Source organism: Hermetia illucens, chromosome 1 (genome assembly GCF_905115235.1).
Source record: "Hermetia illucens chromosome 1, iHerIll2.2.curated.20191125, whole genome shotgun sequence".
Lineage (NCBI taxonomy): Eukaryota > Metazoa > Arthropoda > Insecta > Diptera > Stratiomyidae > Hermetia > Hermetia illucens.
Window position 1 is genome coordinate 203,501,937 of NC_051849.1, and position 23,620 is coordinate 203,525,556.

Consider the following 23,620-nt stretch of genomic DNA (forward strand, 5'->3'; position numbering starts at 1 on the left):
GTTTATTTTTAAATCCCGTAACGTTTGAAATTTCCCAACAATCATGTCGCGAATCTACTCTGAGGTGACCATTGAACTATGAAAAATATTTGGTTGCCAATGTCTCCTGCAAGGAAGGTAGCATCAGTCATTCACAGGCGTCGTGCCTTCCAGTTTTTGAAAATTTATTTCAACACTCGCCAGGATTCTCCGAGAAGCTTACACCCTTCCTCTGCACCACGCAACTCTACAGCACCCTACTCGTTGGGCTCGTCGTCCATTCTCCATACGTAACATATCCGCTAACCCCTCCCCCGTCAGATCAACATGTCCACGGTTATCTGACCGTTCATCAACATGGTATTTGTTATTATCTGAGGTCAAAGTAAGCCGACGACATAGCGTGGACGCGAGTTGATGAAAGCACCGTAGAGAGAACATTGAAGCGGAACAACACCAACTTGATACTGGTATTGAAGTAATTGTATTTGCAGATTAGGAACAATATAGCGAAGGCCAAGGATTTAGTGCTGTTAATGGGCCGACACCGTGTCGACAGAAACAACGTACCCTAGATATGTAAACTGTATGACCCCCGTCAATATTTTGCCCACTACGCAAATAGGAAGAGCACGTGAGACCACAAAACTGGCTTTTGTTGGTATTATTTATCTTGCATCCTTCTTTGTTCGAAATCCAATTGATTTTATAGCAGGCTCTGTACTTAAAGAATGTGCAGCTGATGGCGAAGCGGTGGGAGTTGCAGGAGCCTATAAGCCTGTCAATGTTGCTCCGATCACCAAGGCCACGCCGCCACAAGGTGAGTCAATCTTGTCATCCAAATCATCCATCATAATCACAATGTCATCTTTAGGAAGCCACTCTTTAACTCTTTGTCTACATAGTTTTTCTTCAGCTTCGAGTTCGGCTCGTATGGCTCGAGTTCACCTTTTTCGGTTGTTCAGATGATATAGAGGTCCCCAGATCACCACCTAGCGTATCAATCCATCGCTGCTTCGGTCGACCTCTGAATCATTTCCTATTGACTTCGATGTGCAAACCCATCTTAACTTGCAAGCTTTCAGCCAGCGCGGGTTACCTAACTACATCGTGAAAACGCCTTTCCCCACAATGGGCGTAACGTCATATTGATCGTGGTTACCGGGTATGATCATATTTTTTTTGGATAGAGTAGGTGAATGCATTTACGCACACAGTGTTGGACACCCGGTTCGGTACGTCGTCGGACTACTAACTAAACACCTCCCCATCGTCAGAGAGCTAGTCTGGAACCCTTTTTCACATTATTTCGGGCGGATCCTTCGAATCAAGGAGAAAGGGGGAAGGAAACTGTCAGTTCAAGGGACCCCCTGCCATTCGGCTCCTCCACTGGTCGAGCTCTATCTTCTTAGCAACGAGAACGACCCGAAAGTAATGGATAACACGGCTCCACCTGTCAGCACTCCTCAGCATCTCTTCGACAATTTTGCCTGGAGAGAGATCCACTGTGTTTAAATGAAGCTACTGACGAACCCCATCTCACCTTCCAAAAGAAACAAAAGTGTGATGGGCGTTGTCCACAACTCCATTGCAAAACACACAATTAGAGAGCCGCGTCTTTCCAATCTTGTGCATGTAAGACTGAAAACCTCTATGCCCACTTAAAAATTGGGTAAGGAAATAGTCAGTCCCACCATGCTTCCGATTCAGCCACGCACCTAATTTGCCGATAAGCCACGCAGTCCATCTGCTTCTAGTTCCATTTTGCCAAGAGAGCTGCCACTCGTCTAGAGGGCGTTGTCGTTTTTCACGAGCAACAACCTCCCTTACGCTTGTATATGGCTTGGCGCTCCTTAGCAAGAGAGCAACGGGGATCACTCCCACGATCACCACCACGGCCGGTTAAGAGACAGTGCGGTACGCAGGCGCCACCCGCAAAACTCCCCGTCTCTGTACTTGCGCGAGACGTTTACGATATACCTCCTTGCCAAGAGCGTCAACCCATACCTCTGCACCCTAGAGCAGGACAAACTGCGTTGAACCCATCAGGAGACGTCGCCTGCTAGTCGTAAGACCCCCAATATTTTCCATTAGCCTACTTAACGTCGAAACTCCAGCTGTTGCCTTGTTCGCTACTGCTTTGATTTGCTCAAAAAAGCTCATCTTTGAGTCAAGAGTCAGCCCGAGGTACTTTTCCGCTGGTTTTGACTCGATTATCGACTCGCCGAACGATATGGGACGCAGGGTCGGAATTCTCTTTTTAGTCAGGATGACTACTTCGATTTTTTTTCCAGTGCAAGGTTGAAACCATGAGTAGTCATCCATCCGCTTACCCGTCGCATCAATAATGCCGAGTCTGCTTTGCGCCTGTTCGACAGTGCGTCCAGCAACAAGCGACATCTGCATAATCGACTAGGCGCGACTTTTCTGGCATGTCGAGTTTAAGTAGACTATCGTAGGTAGCGTTCCAGAGGACCGGCCCTAGGATGGATCCCTGTGCTACCCCCGACCTGACCTCCATCCTCCTCTGACCCTCTAGTGTTTCATAGAGCAGGGAGCGGTTCTTCAGATAGTGTCCCGACATCCGTAAGAGAAAGTTCGGCACAGGGAGGGTATTGTCTAGTGTGCTTAGAATGTCTTTCCATCTTACGGAATTAAAGGTGTTTCTGACGTCAAGCGTTATGAGGAGCACCACTCGTCGAGTTCGGCGGCTGTGTCTCCGCTCAACGACCGGCATCCACGACTTGCATGACAGCATCAACTGTGGATTTCCCTGGTTTAAAACCGAACTGCCGTGGAGATAAGTATAATAGTTGCAGCGCGTATCGCTTCAGCGAGCCTACTTTTGTTGAGCTTTACGAGCACTTTTCCAGCAGTGTTAATACGCCGCGCAGTAGGTCTGGCCTGGTTGGAATATCAGTTTGTATACCTCTGCTGGAATACCATCGGGTTTTGGCGCCTTCTTGCTTTTCATAGAGAGGTTCCAACTTTTAAAGCCGACGTCACCGTCCAATACAGGGTGCGCAGGGAAAAGTGCCCGTACAATGTGGTTTTTCTACTCGGCCTTAAGTGAACAGGGTTTTTCAGGTTACCAGTTCGTAACCAAGTCCCCACGGCTCCCCATTCACCTCGTCGACTAGATCCTGCCAGCAGCGAGCGAGGGTATGATCATAGATCAACGACGTTTTTGCTTCGTTTTCCACTGCCTTTTCGATCCCAAAATACGACAACTTTGCTTATTAACCCCGCCAGAAATGGTGCTCGTCGGTCATCGAAATTTGCTTCAATGGGTCAGGTTCGACATCAACCATTCGAGCGTTTATTTGACCATATTTCAAGCGACGTGGTCAGTCTATGGGCAATATTGTTTGTGTTAACTGCGCTCTATATGGGAACAAATGTAAATCATCCCAAATGCGTCGCAAAGTGATTTCACTGACGCTAAAATGCTGAGCACGGTTACGAAGCGACATTTTTAGGTTCTGGGCAACGTTCTCTTTGACCGCTCCAACTAGTTGGTCGTTGATAAACGACGGGGTCGCGCCTCAATAACTATCTGAGGCAGAATAAACAATGATCGGGATTGTGATCCATGGTGGATCTTCCTTCTCGATCGCAGTACTCGGGTCCGGAGAATTACGGCTAAACGTACGCCGCCGTGTTGTTGGCGGGTAGTGCCAACGATGGTTTTGTTTGTTTGAGGCGTGATGGTGTATTTTTGGCATTGAGGGGAAGCGGAATATTTTGTGGGATAGGAGTATGATTTGTCAGTACCTTGTTTGCTATTTCCTGCGCGTCGTGGTGGTTGTTTCGTGCTTTGTTTTTTGATTCTAAGATTGCAAAATTTGCCTCATCGTCAATAAAGGAGTTTATATTTTCGAATCTATTTGTGATTTATTAGATAGTCTTGCTGACTTGCCTTCTGGCGGAGTTGGTGAGGGTCATGATTTTATGAGGTCTTTTTCCTCGACTTTTTTGGGCAGGTGGCGGATACTGCCGTACGGCCGTCTCCGTTGCAGAGGATGCATTTCTTATGACTGTTGCAGGCAGGGTTATAAGGGGGAGATGTTCCGCATGTGTGCCGATTGGCACTATTCTTAGTGTGGCCTAGTCGCGCACAGTTTTGGTATTGCTTGACCTTAGGAAAGTGAAAGTCTACATCCCTAATGCAATATCCGAGTTTAATCTGTTTTGGTAGGATCGTGCCGTGGAAGGTTATTTTTAGGGTTCTAGTGGATTTGGGGCTTTTTGAGTCATCTGGGTTGAACCCGGGAAGTCGTTCGACATTGAGAACTGGCAAGTCTAAGTTTATAATTTCCAGAACTTCTTCATTGCTCAAATTGATTGGAACATCCTTTATATTGCCTATTCTCGTCGCAGTGTTTAGAGGGATGAAGGCTTCTAGGTTGTTGCCTAGGAGGGAGGTTTCTCTCATGAAGGAGTTAGTTTCTGTCACAGTTTTAAAAAGAATTTTTGCTCTGGTCTTTCCGCTTTAAATGATTTCGGTTACCCCTTTGACGTTGCTGGCCTGCAGTTACTTGAAGGCGTTTACGTCGTCCAGATACACGCAATTTTTTTTCCTGTATAATGATTGCATATTGGGGATAGGCAATCTGCTCGTTGTAAGCGGCTCGGATTTTTGTCAGGTTTTTCGTGTGGCCGATGTTTCCGGGAGCGCTTTGTTGGCGGTGTCTAACAATTCTAAGGACTGTGCCTGTTCCTCATTTGGAGGGAGAGAGAAGGGCAAAATGTTTTCAAGTCGCTTTAGATCTGCTTTGGATTTCAGATCTCCTCGTTGCTTCTTGGAAATTGGTAGTGGATTGTTTGGAAGGCACTTGAAGTTGCGTCTTGGATGCCTTAAGTGTACTTTTTGGAGGGTTTGGGGATTTTAGAAATGAGATATCTGGTAGTTTTGGGTCTGGGGGATCAAAGTTCTCCATCATGGCGACTACTCATCACGGTGGTTAGGAGGGGAATGTGCAATTCAAAGGCTGCCAAGCAATATTTGGCTGACAGATCTTGACACTTTACCATACGCAAAAAGTCAGCTGTTGCCGTCAACTATCGACACCTAGTACGAACTTTTGGAAACGAACCCAATTAAGTTGTATATTCAATAAAAAAACATTTAAATTTTAAAAATTATTTTTTTATTTATGTCTTGATTTTGATTTACTACGCTTACGTCGTTTCCTCTTCCTTTTCTCCTTTGACTTAGATCGCGATCGCTGTGACTTCTTGTAGTTTTCATTACTTTGCATTTCATTACGATCCTTCACTTCACTGAGTTTACTGCTGGATGATTTAGATCTACTTCGACGTCTGTGTCTGGATTTGTCATGACTATCGCGAGAGGAGTTCTTAGATCGTGACCTCCTGCATTGAATATTTTCCCTCGATTGAGATCTACGCCGATATTCGTTTTGATTCGATTTTCTCCTTCTCTCATGACTTCTCGATCGTGACCTCCTTCGGCTCTGAGGTCGATGAGTCTCGGATATGCCAGCAGGATGTTCAGGACTCTCAGACCACCGCCAATCACGTCGGGAAGAACTGATGTCGTCATTCCAACTAGGAAGCTCAAATTGATTTCATGCTTAGTTTATAGTGTCTAAAAGGATTACCTTCTAATATGCGTTGATGGTGTGCTTCCTTCTACATTATTCCGGCGGGATGATCTTTCCGTTAATGGATCTCTTGTGTTGTACTTGTTTCCCGGATTTCTAAATATATGTAAATAATTGCAATTTGCACCTTTTGGGCAAGTCCGCGAAAGTGATAATCCTATTGGTCAAGGGAAAATTAATTTTTCGATATTAAATGAGTAAAAAGGATCAAAACGTTTAGGAGGAAGGTTCCTGATAATAATAAATATTTGAGAGCAATCTGCTTAATTTTAGTTTTCTATTTCCATAGGTTGGTTATGTATGCAGCTCTGCATATATATATGTTTTCCAAAGGATACTTTTCAAATTGGGTATTTCCCAAACATACCACAAATGGCTGCTTTCCATGATACCAGTTTACAAAACTCCACATTTATCCGTTTCCCAGCATAATATCGGCCTTGAAGCACTTGATAAGCTCGCAATGAAGACCTGAAAAACATGTCAGCACGACAATATAGAGCGAAAATATCCTTACTCACCTATCATCCTCAAACTCTACGAAAACATTCCCTCGCAAATGTGGCTCGGAATTTCGACAAACGCGAAAATTCACAATTGAGCCATATTTGGATAGTTCTGTTGTGACATCTTCGAAGAAATCATCATATGCTTGGTAAAGCTCGGCTTCGCTGAATTCAAGGGATAAGTCGCTTCCATATTCCGAATGGGCTGGTTGCTCCAGTCTGATGTGGGTGAAAAAATAAGGTAGAAGCAGAATCCGACTGACACATGGTCGAGAATGATTCCGAGTACATCTGTCCCCAAAACGACATGATGCTGTCTTCATGAAAAACGGACACAGTTCCTTTCCAGGATTCGTATCGGCTGACTCGTAAAGCTCTTGAGGTAACTCGCCTCCTTCGTTAATGTATTCTTTGATTCTCTGCTGCAGAAGTTCGTGCCTCCTTTGCTTCTCCTCGGCCAGCCGTTTTTTCTCAGCGATTCGTTGCTGAACTATTTTTTGTTGTTCCTCGAATTCTTTTTGTATTCGCTGACGTTCTTCCTCTTTAGCTTTTTCAGCCGCTTCCTGGCGCTTCTTTTCTTGACGGAATTTCTTCTGAGCTAGAAGTTCACGACGCATCCATAATTCTTCCTGTTCGTCGTGTTCACGTTGCTCAACTTCCTCGCGAAACTTTTCTAGAGTCTCTTGGTCGGTAAGCCATTGTTGGTAGGCGGGATCTAGTTTTAGTTTTGCATTTTCTGAAAATAAAGGTACAATTGATCAGTAAGAATTAAAGCAGTATTCCAGGTCCTAAATTCCTAGTTTGGAAGGGAGCAGAACGGTTGACATGCGCCTTGAATGATATACCGGGAACACACACGACGAATGCTTACCTTCCCAACGAGATCCCCGAAAAATTGAGGAGGGCATAGAGGAAAAAGTGATAGTATTGAGCAGGGAATTATACCTGCTGCCCATTGAGGAGAAGCGGGAGGACCTAAACCCGGATTTCTGATCGCTCAAGGCGAATAGCGAGACACAGTGAAGTGCCATATCGTAGGAGAAGGACAATACTAAGACATTGGAGTACTCCAAGTAATCACGGATCCAATGGCCAGTACTAAGATAGACAAGGTAAACCACCACCATGCAAAAACTGCATCTGCAATAATTTCAGGGGCAATTTCCAAGGACACTGGGTGCCTGGGACTTGCCTGCAAGAAGGAAGCAAGCAGATAATTTGGGATCCCTTTCACGAAAAAACAAAAGCTTGCAAAGTTTTTAAACGTAATTTAAAATTTATGTCTTTCCGAGCTCTTGACCACCAGAAGTAGTCGTTACACTGGCTAAGTTCTGCGAGGCGTTACCACTTTTCCCCGGCTCATTATGTGATCTGGGGACACAGTGGTATCAACTGAAGAGGTGAGTATCGTCTTGAATTTATCCGTAGTATTATGCTGGGAGTATATAATCTAGAGAATATCCCAACAATCATGACCAGCGCCAGGTTAGAGGTACTAGACATAACTATAAGGAACACTCTTAGGAACCGGCTGGTCAAGATTTGGAGGGTGTTGGACAAGCTGTCTATGTCGGATCACAGAATAATCAGACTCAATATTGGGAGCAACTTTTCAACGTGATCTTAGGATCTCTTCTAAGGGTGGTAAGAGGCAGCATAGCCTTCAGACAGGACGGTCCACCAGAACTGCCCTGTGTCAGCTGTACGGGAGTATTAACGAGGAGGGGTTACCTAAGTTGAAGAAAGATTGATATTCTTTCTAGGCGGTATCCCGAATTACTGATATCAAGGGATAGATAGGGGGGGGACAAACTGGCAGAACATGATTTACATCAGCAACTGATTACATCCCTCACAGCAGAGGGAACGGGACCGGAGTCATTGACCAAAGGAAACGTACTTTGAATCAATGGGTAAACCCACTGACGTATTTCAGACGAAAATAGATGCCACAACGCCTTCTTTAGCTTCAAAAAAAACTATAAGGGGCAGAACATTGCTATTCTAAATGAAAATCCAGTTCTTTGATTCCATCAGGAGAGCTCTAAACTGGTAAGAGAATGCCTTAACAGACTGAATATGCTCGGCTCACTCAATGAGGCCTGGATACTCTGGCCAGGCAGGTGCCGTTCTGTGGAATCGGAAATGACTCCAGGTCTCAGGGCCATAATAGGAATACTCACTGCTCATTAGAGCCTTATTTATCATCTGGGGAAGTTAGTGATGTCTACGGACACTCTGAACAATGCCGTCTGAATAATGTCGACACCTCTCAATGCGAGCTCGCGGCGCTGCCCATTACAAATTAAGGAAACCATTGCAGCTCTGTTGCTGCTCGCCATTAACACGTTTTAAGTTGTTTTGTGACTAAAGGCAACATACAAAGAGCATGAGCGTTCAAATATTGAATCAATTTCATAGTTAGCCATCTCATTGATGTCTTTAATAATCTTGGGCGAACACAAAGGGACCTTGCTGAATTCGAACTCGTTCTTGTTGAGCTCTCTCTGTGGTCGCAGTTAATGACGTTTGTGGGATGTCGATCTGGGGATCCAGATATCGTTTCCCTTGTCTGCGATAGAGTGAAGCAACCGATACTCATATTCTCATCTATTTCTCTCTCTACAGTGTAGCATGCGCTCAACCGATCTTACGCACGATGTCTTAATATTTAAATAGTCGACGCCTCAGCAGGACGCCACAGTGTCTGTTTAACACATCCCTCTCGTTTGCTCTAGCATTTCGGTCTGATTTTGACGATCTTTGATCATCGCCTGTAGCGGAAATTTCACTCAAATCCTCATGCCGCATCCACATGTTTGCCAAACCTCAAAAAACTCTCGTAAACGGAAACGTGTGGATTGCTTGTTTGGCTTGGCTTGTATAAGTTTGCAAGCGCTTGCCACCGATCCAATAGTGTCGGATTTTTTAAGTAAATCAAAAGATAAACCACTTGCAAACTGGTGGATGGTGATGTTTGGTAGTTCGCCAAATGTTTATGGAGGTTCGGAGTTTGCAGCAAGCGCCAGGAACCATTTCTTGACATAGATTCTATTCTGTGGTGTCCATAGCTTGTAATTGTTCGTCGTTATGTTTCGGGCAAATGTTGATCCGTCAGCTCGGTTAGTGCAAGAGCGCAGGCACATGGGGCTATCCTTGGTCTCTTTGGGCGCTTCGACGTTCCACAATCCGGGGGTTAGAATTGACCGCCGTCAGATTGTTGTGAAATTTTCGTTTAATGGGGTTCAGCACAGTCGGAGGTCACTTTCGTTCAGGAGGGCTTACTTCGGAAGATGCGATTTTTGGTCGTTTGGTATCTCAATTAGAAAGGGGCACAGGTTCACCGTTCCGACTTGCTTCCTCAAAGACCCGTGACACTGAAACATAAACGCTCGGACTACTCCGTCGTTTTTAGGATGAGTAGCAAAGATATGTGTCAATGGCACTTTCATCGGGGGTGTTTCATTTTATCCAATTAGTACTGGGTCTCCAACTTAATTTTCGTTTGTCCCGCTTAGTGCAGATATGTAAGTGGTGCAAATACTCCTAAGACCAGCTTCTCCAAAATGTTTGGTTAATGACTTTAAGCTGCTGATATCGTTTAAAAAGGCCCGTTCAATGTGAATTAGAAAGTTGCCACGAATCGGAGCATTAACTTCATCTGGATTGCTGGAGAGTGGAAGTGGAGTCCTTGATCGTTGTAGATCTCTCAGCATAGGTATCGTCTTGCGAACAAACCGCTTAAACATAGCCATGGATGTTTGGTCAAGAGATCATTCATCAATTAAAGTTATACAACCATCGTAACTATACATAAAAAGTTCGAACCTTCGACATCGCATTCTGAAAAGGGCTGCATAATCTATTTCGCAGAGCAGAAAGAGGAGGAGGGAGGGGGGGGGGGCATATGATTGGGAAGGTCCCATGATGATTTCTCAGCACGAGAATGCTTCTAGTCATTACAGATTCCGAAACCTGCTTCCAACGGTGGGCAAGTCATGGGTCATGGAAAAGGTGCAAGTTTCGTAAGCGCTTAGTGATCGAACGTTCCTTTTTGAAATCGTGGTAATCTTTAGCAAACTTCATCTCTTAGAGTAACCGCAATATTCTGAGCCGACTTCGTTCGTATTCGGCGGCAGAGATTGGTCTCGTTGTTCGAATGATGAAACGGGATATGTAGACTGGTTTTGAGTATCGCTCCCTGATCGACAATGCTTGTCAGAGAGGCTAACTTCTGAAAGACTAACTAAGCTAACTTCCAAAAGCCACGGCAGGCCCTGCCACCACAAATGATGTATTAACAACTAGATGTTCCTCGAAGTGGGATTCGAAAGGATTCTAATTTGGGCAAAGTGGCAGGTAATTTTTACTAGGCTTATCTAGGATGTAGTGCTTGAAGTGCTGTTTAATCAGGATGACCTAAAATACCATACAGTGTAGTCTATTACTTCGACAGGGTAGTCCAAGCGCAAGACTGTGGAGGAAGAGTGCAATATTCTTGGAAAATTGTGGGAGGAATTGAAGCACGCTGCCACGATAGCAATGGCGCATAAGTGGTGTTGGCGCGCTATGCCCCACATAGGGGTTTATAGTGAGAATATATAACTTGGTCAATATTATGCTGAAATCAGAAACTCATTCAACAGCGAAGAGCATACTCAAAACTCCAAGATATTATTATAGTTCTACAGTACTACGCGCCTTGATGGTAACGCGCACGGAGATACTGGAACTTCGATCAAACAGCACATCAATCACTACGTCCTAGCGGAATACAATAATTACCTGCAAGTTACACCAGTCCGGCTGGAAATCTGGGGAGAAACGTCCTCCATATCTGCATTTTACTGTCCGCCTAGGTTTAGTATCAATATTTTGGTTAAGGATTAAGGGTTGGTAAGAAACCGTAAAGCCGTTTTCGCCTAAGAGTTTTTAAAATTTGAGTGCTAAGCTCTAAACGAGGGGTCCGCACAGCCCTAAAAGAGGGAGTAATTGGCTCCCCATTTGATCCGGTCTGACAGTAAGTGGATGTGGAGTTAGGACCTCTCAATCTTTAAACAAAATATTGTTCAGCTCTAGCCAAGCCTAAAGTATGGGCGGATTTGCGCTCAATATAATTCGTAGTCATGTCATGGTCTGCAAATTTAAGATCTGCGAGCTGCTTTGATCACGCTGCTCCCACGGCAGAGGTGAGGCAGCGTCTGATGAGTTACCTCTGCCCTGATAAGAAACCGAAAAGCCGTCTTCGCCTACAACTTTTTCAGTATGAGGTTAGGCGGTTAGTGAGTGCAGCAGTGTAAGGCCTTGTGTTGTCATGTTAAAATTGACATCACCTCTATTTATGAGGGATAGACGTTGTTTCCCTGAACACTCGGTCAAGATGCTCTACAAGGGAACAATGTACTTCCACTGTAAGGGTTTCGTTGCGTGGTAACAGTCCCCAGTGAATGATCACCAGAATATTCTACCAAACATAAAATAAGGCCTTACGAGCGCGGAATCCTGCTCCTAATATCGATGGCGGTGTTTCGTCCTTCTTGCAAATGTTTCCGCCGTGTTTATTACTTAAGGAAACGCGGTTGCACCGGAAAACTTAATTGGCAAAATGCTTGCCTGCCTGCGAAACTGATGGGCAGATTCTTGGGAACAATGTCGGCTTCTATGAATAATCTATGCCAATTCATAGCCTTCCCATTTCCGTTTTATTGAATAAAAGCTATATTCGGCCTCATGGTTAAAAACCTACAGTTTGACAATGTTCCAAAAAAAAAAAAGTTAACTGACGGTTTCGTCCAGGGCAGAGACAACCCATCAAATGCTGCCTCACCTCTGCACTGAGAGCAGCGTGACGGACGAATACTTCCAGGCCTGTGGTGAGGCAGCGTCTGTTGCCTCTGCCCCGGACGAAACCGGCAGTCAACTTTTTTTTTTGGAAAACTTAGATGTTTAACCCAAAAAAAAGAGGAGTCCATGTACTACAAAAGAGGAAGTAAGTTGCTTTCCAAGTGTTCCAGTCCGTCACCAACTGGGTGCGGAATCAGCATCCTCAACAAAAAATTGACAGTATTGTTTTTCTTCCAATTGGTACTCAAATTCATCTTCGTCTTTTTGTCCTGCAGGTCCAGGTTCACGATTCATCACTATGATTTGATGGCATGAATGGTTTTATTTCCATAAAGTTCAATGTCCTTTGCAAAACCAATTAACGTTGCTTCCACAGGCACGCGATTACTCCATTATATACGTATTTTCTCAGCAAAGATCTCAAAAAGAACCTTGGGGAGCTCTTTCTGAGTCTCGCACCAAAAAAGCCAGGAAAGGTACAGCTATGTACCTTGGATACTTGTCATTTACCGTCACTACTACACAGTACTTGCCAATCGCCAATGCCTCCCAAGCCAAAACCATGACCTTTGCAATTGCATCGATGATAGAACGGGCTCGTTGAAACCCGTACTACGGTTCCGATAAACCACCCCCTAACTCGATGGACGGAAGTTGCAGGTTGTATATCACTTTCTCCAATATCTTCCCTGTAATATCTAAAGGGCAAAAAAGGATGAAATGGAGAGGCAGCAGTAGGTGGTCTCTGGGGCGTCATTAGCAGAACCATTTTCAATCCCTTTTCTGGGACGGACAGATAGGGCAGATCTTAGTAGCCAATTTGAAAACTTTGTTCGAAATCCTGTTCAATCCCGAAGTGGTGCTACCTTCAATATATCATCTCGAGCTTGAAGCATCTGTAATTAAATGAGGAAGTTCGAGAGGAAAACGTTTCGATGAATTTTTGGATCCCCTACAGGAAAATGACCGATAGACTTCTCATAGAAGAAATCTTCTCATACGGCCATTTCAGCGGGCCGGATTTCGGTGCAAGGTCGGGATGTGGTGCTTTACTAGATCGGACACCGGCTGTTTTACAGTTGATAATGATGTTTTACGTAGCTGTCATATTTTTCCGAAACTCCACCATATTAACATTTAATTTTTGAGAAGGCTCCTCTTCTCTTAAAAATTAAATATTTCTCATATAATGAACATAAACTGGAACCACTAATGCAAACACAATTGTTCAGCTGGCCTTCCTTGTCTGTAAGGGATAACTCGATGGAAACCTAGAAATTAATCTGTTTGATAGTTTAGCAACAGTCCTCCAATGCTACTAACAATTCGAAACTTTTGGCACTTGAGGCTCGACCTAAATAGAACGTCACCTGCCCCATTCACTGTCGTCTCTCGGATCAATTTTCGACCCCCTCGTCACTTGACCCATCAGAATAATAGCACAAGCATACGCTTATGTATTCGATAAAGTACAACGCGCAATTGACAATTCCAGATCATTACCTGCATAAATATTTCTACTTTTCTTGGGCCAACCTGCATAGACAAATTGCATTCAATTGTGTGCTAGCATGGAAATGTGCTTAGCATGCAATGCTCCCATATGTATACAACTGCTTAATTTTTAATTATGACATTTTATGGTTGAAGGTTTTTTTGTAAAAATAAGTTCTAGGTTTTTGTATTGTCCTCCTCCAGAATAAAATTATTGACTAACCTGCCTCAATTTTGTCATCCCTTTCTTTAGCTAGTTTTTGTCTAATTCTCTTGCGACGAAGCTTTTTCGCTATCTTACGCCACGCTTTATGGTGCGAACCCTGCATCCCTTTTATTTCGCCACTATCCACTGCTATTGCCACAAGATACAATAAGTAACTGATTATCAACTATCAGCAATTATTGTTTACTGGAAGGTTTGACATTAAACATATGATGCCGGTAAATTTGCATCCATTTTCTTCATCACCTACCCAATATCCACACCATTCGCAGATGAAACATGGCGAAGGCGTGGTGAGTTGAAAAATGTCACCACACCTTCCATTTACACCATGAGATGCCGTTAGGAAGAACATTCATTCGATGACAATGCTCGTTTAAGGGAAGTAAATTGTTACCTTGCTTGTAATCAATCGATGCGTCCGCCCCTATAGCTTGCATAAAATTACCAATGATAACGAACTGCGGATTATTCAACTAGCAGTGTCACACGAAATGGTCATTGGAAGTACCTGGTTTGCGCAGAACGATTTCCACAAATGAACGTGGGTCTTTAAAAGGGTGGAACCATTTTGGCTTGAGAGAGTTTTTCGAAATTTTGTGTTCTTGGAGGTATCAAATCCAATTCTCCTTGCACTATGTGGTAATAATATTGACAGCTGAGCTTACATATATAAAATAAAGAAATTTTTAGAGCTCTAGTGGCTGATGCTCCTACTAAATTTCCAGTGTTTTCACAAAAAAAAACTTACCATGTCCTAGTACCAAGTACACTGCCTTCGACGTGAAGTAACAGGATACCGCGGTGTAAGTCTTTTGTGTCCGCTTCCATATGACTTGGAAACATAAATGGCTTGCCCTACTTATAGCCGCTTACATGCTCCACGCTACATGTTGTGAACTGCAACCGTACCCCAAGAAGACAACGTACAGGAAGTTTGTTTCCCACTAAACAGACGCCCCGCCTTATTTTTTAATGATGGAAATCATTTTTCTAGTGCAATTTAATAAAACTTACAATAGCAACCAAAAAAGACTAAATTTTCCTGGAATGGTGAACAATTTATATCGATATTTCGTTTAAGACTGAAAGGGAGAAAGAGGACAACTGGTCATTTCAGAAAAAATAGTATTGAAAAGTACCTGTGGGTTATAGCACGACAATTACCCCTACGCGCCATCGTTTTCGGTTCGAGGAAATGCGTTTCAACTCCCCCACGATTTCTCGAGACACCACACTCTCCTCTACTGTTTTGTGCCCAATGTCCTTGGGCAGCAATGCAATTGTTGCTCCTAATTAATGTGTAATCTATCCATTGTCATTTCCGCTTTCCAGGCATGTGTGGCGACAATGTTCTTTATTTGAAATAGTGTCAGGCTAGCGTCTTCTTTTTTTTTAGCCTTGTCCCGTTTACAAGCGGGGTCGGCTCGTCGTGATCGGCCTTGCCTTTTGGCCCTATCAAATGCCTGATCTGGATGCAGTCTCGAAGCTTTTAAATCCTTATCCAGCGTATCAAGCTACCGTTGTTTCGGACGGCCTTTTGGTCGTTTACCATCGACCTCAATCTTGGCAAGTGAATTATCGATGCGTGAATTACGTGACCATACCATCGAAGACGCCTCTCTCGCAGTTTTTCCACGATCGGTGTAACCTCATAACGATCGCGGATATCCTCATTTCGGATGTAATCAAAACGTGTCTCGTCACTGGTCTAACGCAACACCTTCGTCTCTATTATCGCAAGACACCGTTTATTGTCTTTTATAGTCGGCCAACACTCAGAATCATAAAGAGCGAAAGGTGGACGACATTTTAGATTTAAGACGTTAGTTGATACGTCGATTACAAAGAACACCAGCTGTACAATATCACTTCATTCAGGTTGCGTTAATGCATGAAGCAATTTCATAGCGCAATTCTCTATTGGCTGATAGCGTTGACCCGAGGTATTTAAATTGCTCAGCTCTGAGCAGGTCACTGCCGCTGACAGTGATTGTGCCTGTTTCATGGGGATCATCATCATCATCAACGGCGCAGCAACTGGTATCCGGTCTAGGCCTGCCTTAATAAGGAACTCCAGACATCCCGGTTTTGCGTCGAGGCCCACCAATTCGATATACTTAAAAGCTCTCTGGCATCCTGACCTACGCTATCGCTCCATCTTAGGCAGGGTCTGCCGCGTCTTCTTTTTCTACCATAGATATTGCTAGATATTGCCCTTATAGCTTTTCCGGGCTGGATCATCCTCATCCATACGGATTAAGTGACCCGCCCACCGTAACCTATTGAGCCGGATTTTATCCACAACTTGACCGTCATGGTATCGCTCATAGATTTCGTCGTTATGTAGGCTACGGAATCGTCCATCTTCATGTATGGAGCCAGAGATTCTTCGGTGGATTCTTCTCTCAAACGCGGCCAATAGGCTCTGTTGGGTGCCAACCACCGTGCGCGGATTTCATCGTCGTAGCTGTTATCGGTTGTGATGTTCGACCCTAGATAGGAACAATTATCAACGGTCTCAAAGTTGTTGGTTGTTGGTTAGTTGGTTTTTGGTGCTGACGTTGTCACTATATATTTTGTCTTGCCTTCATTGATGTGCAGGCCAAGATCTCGCGCCAATTGCCGTCTGCTCGATCTGGATGAAGGCAGTTTGTACGTCGCGGGTGGTTCTTCCCATGATGTGGATATCGTTAGCATAGGCCAGTAGTTGGGTGGACTTAAAGAGGATCGTACCTCTTGCATTTACCTCGGCATCACGGATCACTTTCTCCAGGGCCAGGTTGAAGAGGACGCATGATAGGGCATCCCCTTGTCGTAGACCCTTGTTGACGTTGAATGGTTTTGAGAGTGATCCTGCTGCTTTTATCTGGCCTCGTAAATTGGTCTGGGTCAACCTAGTCAGCCTATCAACTTCGTCGGGATACCGTGTACAGTTTTTCCATCGCTTGCTGCAGAGAGAAAATCTGATCTGTTGCTGATTTGCCTGGAGTGAAGCCTCTTTGAGGGCTATCGAGCCTAGCAAGATAGCGGAGAATATCTTATAGATGGTACTCAGCAACGTGATGCCTCTATAATTGTTGCACTGCATGATATCTCCCTTTTTATGTATAAGACAAATATTGTCTCTTTGCCGGTCGTCAGGCATTGATTCGCTGTCCCACTCCTTGAGCACAAGCTGATGAACCACTTGGTGTAATTAGTCGCCTCCATATTTAACCAATTCGACTGTAATTCCATCGGCTCCTGCCGACTTATGATTTTGAAGCCGATGAATTGCACGGACTGTTTCTCCTAAACTTGGTGGTGGCAGTATTTGTCCGTCGGGACCTCCAACTTGCCGATGTTCGGGTTGTTGCGCAGTTCATCAAAGTACTCAGCTAATCAGTCCAATATGTCCATTGTGTCGGAAATCAGATTTCCCTCTTTGTCTCGGCAGGATGAACATCGAGGTGTGTAAGGTTTCATCCTGCTGATTTGTTTGTAAAACTTCCGCTCCTGGTGCGGTTGCTCTCTGTACTTTTCGAGTTCACAGACTTGTTGGTTCTCCCAGGCTTCCTTTTTCCGTCTGTGAAGTCGCTTCTCCGCTCGCTGGGGTTCATGATAAGTCTCTGCACGTGCCTGCGTCCTTTGAGAATGCAACATTACTCAGTATGCAGCATTCCGTTGCTAGCTTACATTTATCGTCAAACCAGCCGTTCCGACTTCTTTTGCGGCTGGGGCCAAGTATGTTTGTGGTCATATTTATGATGATGTTCTTCAGATGATTGTGAAGATCATTTGTTGATGCTTCATCTCCTCATATTGACTGCTATTATTGCGGCATTCATTTCCCTCTTATAGGTGTCGCGAAGGGCTGTGTTGTGGATGGCTTCAGTGTAAACTCTTACCTGATTGTCAGAGGGGATTCTGGGCCTTGTTGTTATTCGAGCCCGGAGCACCATGCCAAGGAGATTGTGATCCGAGTCTATATTGGCCCCCCTATATGTTCTGATATTCATGAAGGCTGAGAGGTGGCGGCGTTCGATCCACACGAGGTTAATTTGGTTGAAAGTGGTCTCGTCTGGAGAGGTCCACGTTTGTTTGTGGACCACTAGAAAGTCTCCTTCTCCGACTCTGCAGCCTCCTCTGTAGGGACATGAACGTTAATGAGGCTTATATTTCTAAATTTGCCTCGCAAGAGTGCATAGCCTTTCGCTCAAGTTTTCAAAGTCGTTAACAGCAGGTTTCATTTTTTAGCTGACTAAGAAATCTACTCCGAGCACATGGTTTACTGGATGACCACAAAAATATACGGTGTAGCGACTCTTCTCCAGGAACCCGGTCCTTGTCCTATGCATCTCCTGTAACGCTGTTACATCAGTCTTATATTGGGGCAGGGTATCGGCTGCTTGGCAGCTCCATCTCTGTACAGGGCGCGCACGTTCCATGAGAAAATGCGCAAATCGTTATTCCATTGTAGTTGCCGGGTTCGTCGTTGTAAGATCCATCCTGTCCATTCTGAGGCTCCAGTTGTGGCTTCGTGACCACTTGTTTTCTATTTAGGGTTGTCAGCCCCCAACCTGGAGGACCAGTTGGTACAATTTGTCCCGTTTTTAGGCGCGCGAAACTCGACTTCATCCTTTTTCGTCTGCATCTTTTCGTTAAGAAAGAGCTCCCAGCGGTCACCACGTGGGATAGGGTTTGGTAGTAGAGCTGGCGTTTCCATTATTTTATGCTCCATCGTGGATACCAATCCACGTTTCGCGCTGGGATCTATACTGCCTTTTGACCGCCATGGGGATCGGTCGTCAAAAATTCCGTTTTATTGAGATGTAATCTGAGACTGTGTTGCATGAGGCGATCATTCCATTTTTGGACAAGCAGTTCGAGATCATTTTTGCTATTAGATGCTAGGACAACATTATCTGCATAAAGCAGTAAATAAGGGGCATTGGACGTTGGATGTCCCTTGTGACAGTGTCCATAACAAGAACAAAGAGGAGTGGTGAGAGGGCACTTCCTTGATGAACTCCAATAGAGACACGATTTTGAAACACCCGCCACACTTTGAACTTTACTTTTAGGATCGCGGTAGAACAATTGAACCCAGCGCACAAGTTCGTCTGGCACTAAGTGTTGTCGTAAAGGATATCAGATGAGTTCGTGTGGTACACGGTCAAACGTTTGCTCTAGATCCAGAAAGGCAATGTAAAGAGGGCGATGCTTCTCACGGTGTTTCTCAATGAGTAGCCGCGCAGCGTGTATTGCGTCAGTAGTTCCGCAGTTCTTGACAAATCTGGCTTGATTCACGGTTATTTCAATGATTTCGCGAATTCTTAACAACCAAGAATGCGTTCAAAAATCTTCATGGTATGGGAAAGTAACCGGATTTGAACGGTAATTTGAACATTCTTCTTTTTACATATTGAAACTGTAGTACTTTCTTGCCAGTCAGATGGTGTTCTACCTTTCTGAATAACCTAGCTCCTCGCTTTCCAGAGCTCAGATGCAATGTCGTCATGTCCTGTTGCTTTCCCCGATTTCATTCGTTTCCTCGACTTCAGTTGCGGCGACGTAAAAGTCCTGGGGTTTTAACGTGAGTACCTGCAGAGTAAGCATAATCCGACCATCCTCTTCGGCAGATGTGTTAGATAGGACTTGCATCCACTGGTATGAATGATGATCCTGCACTCAGTATAAACCAGAACCACTGGGCTCAAGCGTGAAGTTGAGCTGTACTGCTCGTGTGCCGTACTCCTTATTTGTGGCAGAAGTGTTAGATAGGACTTATATCCACTGGTATGAATGCACAGCGTTCCAAATCGAGAAGGTGTATGTGGTGCGTACGCGGTGAAGAAGTGAATATTAAGATCAGCTGATATAATGGTGAATTTCATCAACCGTTCGACCTCGTTAATGTCATTACGGAAACCCTCCCATAGGGTCAAAGCTCTTACTGTACAAGACTATGATCTTGCCAGTCCTCATGTATTCCTCGGAAACTTGGGTTCTTAGCAAGAACAATTGCGAACTCTTGGCCGCATTCGAGAGAAGAATCCTTCGAAGAATTTTTGGCCCCCTACATAAGGATGGAAGATTCCGTAGCCTTCTTAACGACGAAATTTATGGGCGATACCACGACCGTCTGGTTGTGGATAAAATCCGGCTCAACAGATTGCGGTGGTCGGGTCACTTAATCCGTATGAATGAGGATGATCCAGCTCGGAAAGTCTATAAGGGCAATATCTATGGTAGAAAGAGAAGACGAGGCAGACCCTGCCTAAGATGGAGCGGTGGCGTAGTTTAGGACACCAGACGGCTTTTAGGGATGCCGAATTGGTGGACCTCGGCGCAAAACCGGGATGTCTGGAGTTCCTTAATAAGGCAGACCTAGACTAGAAACCGGTTGTTGCGCCATTGATGATGATGATGACGATCAATTTCTACAACTCACGGTAAAGCCCTTTTTAGCTGCTCCTGGAACGTGACTGACATTATGCCGTTTGGGCTCGGGAATTTTTATGCGGAGGAGCTATAGTCCATTTGATTTTGTTCTTAGTGATTGCTGATTCGGTAACCTTGCACGACTACGTCCGCAGAAACTCCAAGCGGGATTCCGACTCACAGTCCTCCTCACTGGCGAGGAAGTGCATCTGGTCTAGCAACTCCAAGAAGATTCCGTTGAGGAGCGGCCCGACTTTTCAAGAAGGCTCATATGTTCTCGTAGAGTCACTGATGTTTTCACAATAATCCAGCCAGGACCGTTTCCTGGCAGCCCTAATGGTTGACTTGAACTGCTTCAGACAGCCCACATATAGCTGCTGGTATTTGCGCCTGTTGCAGCTGTTGAAGGCAAAGTTGGTAACTTTACCGAGATTGGATTGATCTTCATTCCACCACGGTAGCAATCTCTTCCTGCTGTGTTTTTTCAGGTACGAGACTTCAAGGGCAAATGCCTCCTTCAGGGCTCCCATTTTATTCTGATGAAGTTGAACATTTTTTTTCAACCCAAACCAATTCCTTTAAAATAATAAAATCTGAAAGTAATTTAAGAATCGGAACCCAACCCAGAGCCAAATCAAGAAGACAACGAAGCCAAATTTATTTCCATCCATTTAAAGGAAATCGTCTGCCAGGATCCCATGCCTACAATTGAAGCTCGTTGTCACTGTAAATGGTACTATATTAACGGCGATAGCCCTCAAATTATTTATGCAATCTATCGTAATTTATTTTATGGGAAGTATGACAATAACCATAGGTGTTTAGCTCATATGAAGGTCGGGCTAATAGCAATCAGACACTTGCATTCAGGCCAATTACTCAGTAGTCTACTGGCCTTACCAGGTCCTGGGGTTCAGTACGGTTATATAAAGTCGTCTCGCCAGTGAATAATAAAAGTTTTATCTAGGAAAAACCATGGAATCACTTAAAAGATTCTTTTTCGATGCAAATGACTTCTACGAGTCCATAAGTCCCCTGATAACTTTTGGATTTTATTCAGGAGTCACCCCTTTTCGAATCTATAACAAAAATGGTGAAAGTTACATAGCTCTAACGCGTCTAGGATATATTCCGATGACGTCTTTGTTCATACTCTATGCAGGATGTTATTTAGTCACAAAATGGACTGGTGAAACTATAATTTCAGCAGTTTTAGATACAAAAATTTCGCGGGTTGGTGATCTCGTGCAAACTACCACAGGAATAACTGGGGTATCTGTAGTGTTCGTAACGACAGCTATCTACCACAAAAAGATACTTTATTGTCTCCGAACATTGGCGGAGGTCGATAGAAAGCTGAAAGGGTTGGGAGTGCGGTTTAAGTACCAGAAGATTATGGCTGTGTCTAATATAGGGGTGACATCGTTTACGGTGTTTTGCTTAAGTTACCTTGGGGTGTGTTACTCGGTTTTACCCAGTTCACATATAACTCCTTCGATCCCTATATACTTCACGTACCTCTTGCCCCATGGAACTGTTTCAGTGTTTGTAATTATGTTGTTTAGTATGGGGCAGACTACATTTTACCGCTATTTGATATTGAATGAGGTTAGTAAATTTAGCACCCCAAAGTAGTTATCCAAAATTTGACCCCGACCCTTTTTGTCCTTCCAGATCATCGTGAATCTCCTTCACGACCTCAAATACAAATCGAAGCATCTCATCTATAAATTTAATCCTGGAAAAGGAAGCTATCAGCATAGTGTCGGACATATCTGCACTTTCAAATCAATATCAAAACGTCCAGGAGAAATAGTAGTTGAGGTAGCAAGACTGAATGATCTTTTGGATAAAGTTTGTCGCGTGGGGAACGAGTATTTCGCTTACCAGATATTCACTGTCGTGAGCACGGGCTTCATGACGATACTGTTCAATTGCTACTATATTTTGGATGTTTTTATCCAGATTACGAAAAATATTAATCGCGACGAAAACAGCTTCATCTGGTATTTTTCTATTCAGGCGGTGTTCTATTTGGTGGAGATCTTGATTCTTGTGGAGATCAGCACGAAATTGATAGATGAGGTAATTTTTAGTGTTAGATGATGCTTTTCTAATCTTTTAGTTAGTGTACAGATTATTTAAGAATGTAGTGTTGATCGCAAAAATATCACTTCGGGATATCCTTAAACCCTTAGGTGATGTAAGTGATATTACAAAAGTGATATCACCTTAAAGTGTGATATCACATTGTCATCATCTTTTTTTTTTTTGTGCGTACACGGAGGTGGAAAATCTTAGAAAGACACGTCCGCCGCTGGAACGCCGGAACTACAGCGGGCGCGTGTGGGATTCACACCCACTAAAAACCACCCCCGGTCTCTCCAGCCCCAGCCCCGCGGGACCACCATTAAGGTATTACTTCGCGGGGTAGGTTTGTTCTTAGGCACTCATCCTTTTCCTATTTGCAGCTTTCCTCCTTCTTTGTTCCTTCAGCAATTCCTCCTGCATTTGGATGATTGCGGAGTCAACCGCAAGCCACTTCTCCTCGGACTCCAGCATCTCAGTAACCAAGCTCTCCGGGGTCCCGCTCCTGCCCAGCACCTGGTTTAAGCTCCTTCTCTCCATCGTAAATCGTGGGCAGTGAAACATCACATGCTCTGGGTCCTCCGGTATGCCATCGCATCTGGGACAGTTCGGAGAATCATCCAACCCAAAGCGGTGCAGATACTGCCTGTAGCAACCACCGTGTCCCGTGAGGAACTGGGTAATGTGGTAGTTAGTCTCCCCATGTTTTCGCTCAAGCCACACCCTAATATTGGGAATGAGCCTGTGCGTCCACCGACCTTTCGTAGACTCGTCCCATCTGCGTTGCCAGAGATCAAGTGATTCTGACCTTGCCGCATTTCTATGCTGTGCAAGCTCCTCCATACGTCTTGCATTGTACAGGACACTCATTTCTTTGGCCAGAATGTCAACCGGGATCATGACTGCCACCACCAATACTGCCTCATCTGATGTGGTTCTAAAAGCACTGCAAACCCTCAAAGCCATCCGCCGGTAAACCGAGTTCACCTGTTTCCGTCTCTGAGAGTTTGCAAGCGCCTCTGCCCACACAGGCGACGAGTAGAGCAGGATGGAGCGCACCACTCCGGCTAGCACCAACCTCCGGCAATGTTTCGGTCCACCAATATTCAGCAACATTTTTGCAAGTGCCGTGGTGGCACTGGCTGCCTTTTGGCATGCATACTCTAGGTGTTCCCTAAAACTCAATTTGGTGTCAATTATTACCCCCAGGTATTTAATAGCCGGCTTTGATACAACCGTATGTCCACCGACCTCCACTTTCACAGTGTTATTTTTTCTGCGGTTCGTTATTAAGACCGTTTCCGTTTTCGCGTCCGCCAAGGTCAGCCCGGCCTTTTCTAGCTAGGACTTTACCGCTCTCACTGTTTCCGTTGTGTAAACCTCCACATCTTCTGGGTGTTTTGCTGCAACAACCACAGCTAGGTCATCAG

General features: G+C 44.5%; 1 protein-coding gene across 1 annotated transcript; it reads right to left on the reverse strand.

The window, feature by feature from the left end:
* Positions 1–5,106: 5,106 nt before the first annotated feature.
* LOC119659727 (U2 small nuclear ribonucleoprotein auxiliary factor 35 kDa subunit-related protein 1) lies at positions 5,107–13,851 on the reverse strand. The gene is made up of 5 exons (XM_038067987.1): positions 13,674–13,851; positions 6,128–6,848; positions 5,974–6,077; positions 5,604–5,763; positions 5,107–5,550 (listed from the first exon to the last, which is right to left on the reverse strand). Exons 1-5 carry the CDS (start codon positions 13,777–13,779, stop codon positions 5,130–5,132), a joined length of 1,512 nt encoding a protein of 503 aa, XP_037923915.1. The 5' UTR covers positions 13,780–13,851; the 3' UTR covers positions 5,107–5,129.
* Between the last annotated feature and the right edge of the window lie 9,769 nt (positions 13,852–23,620).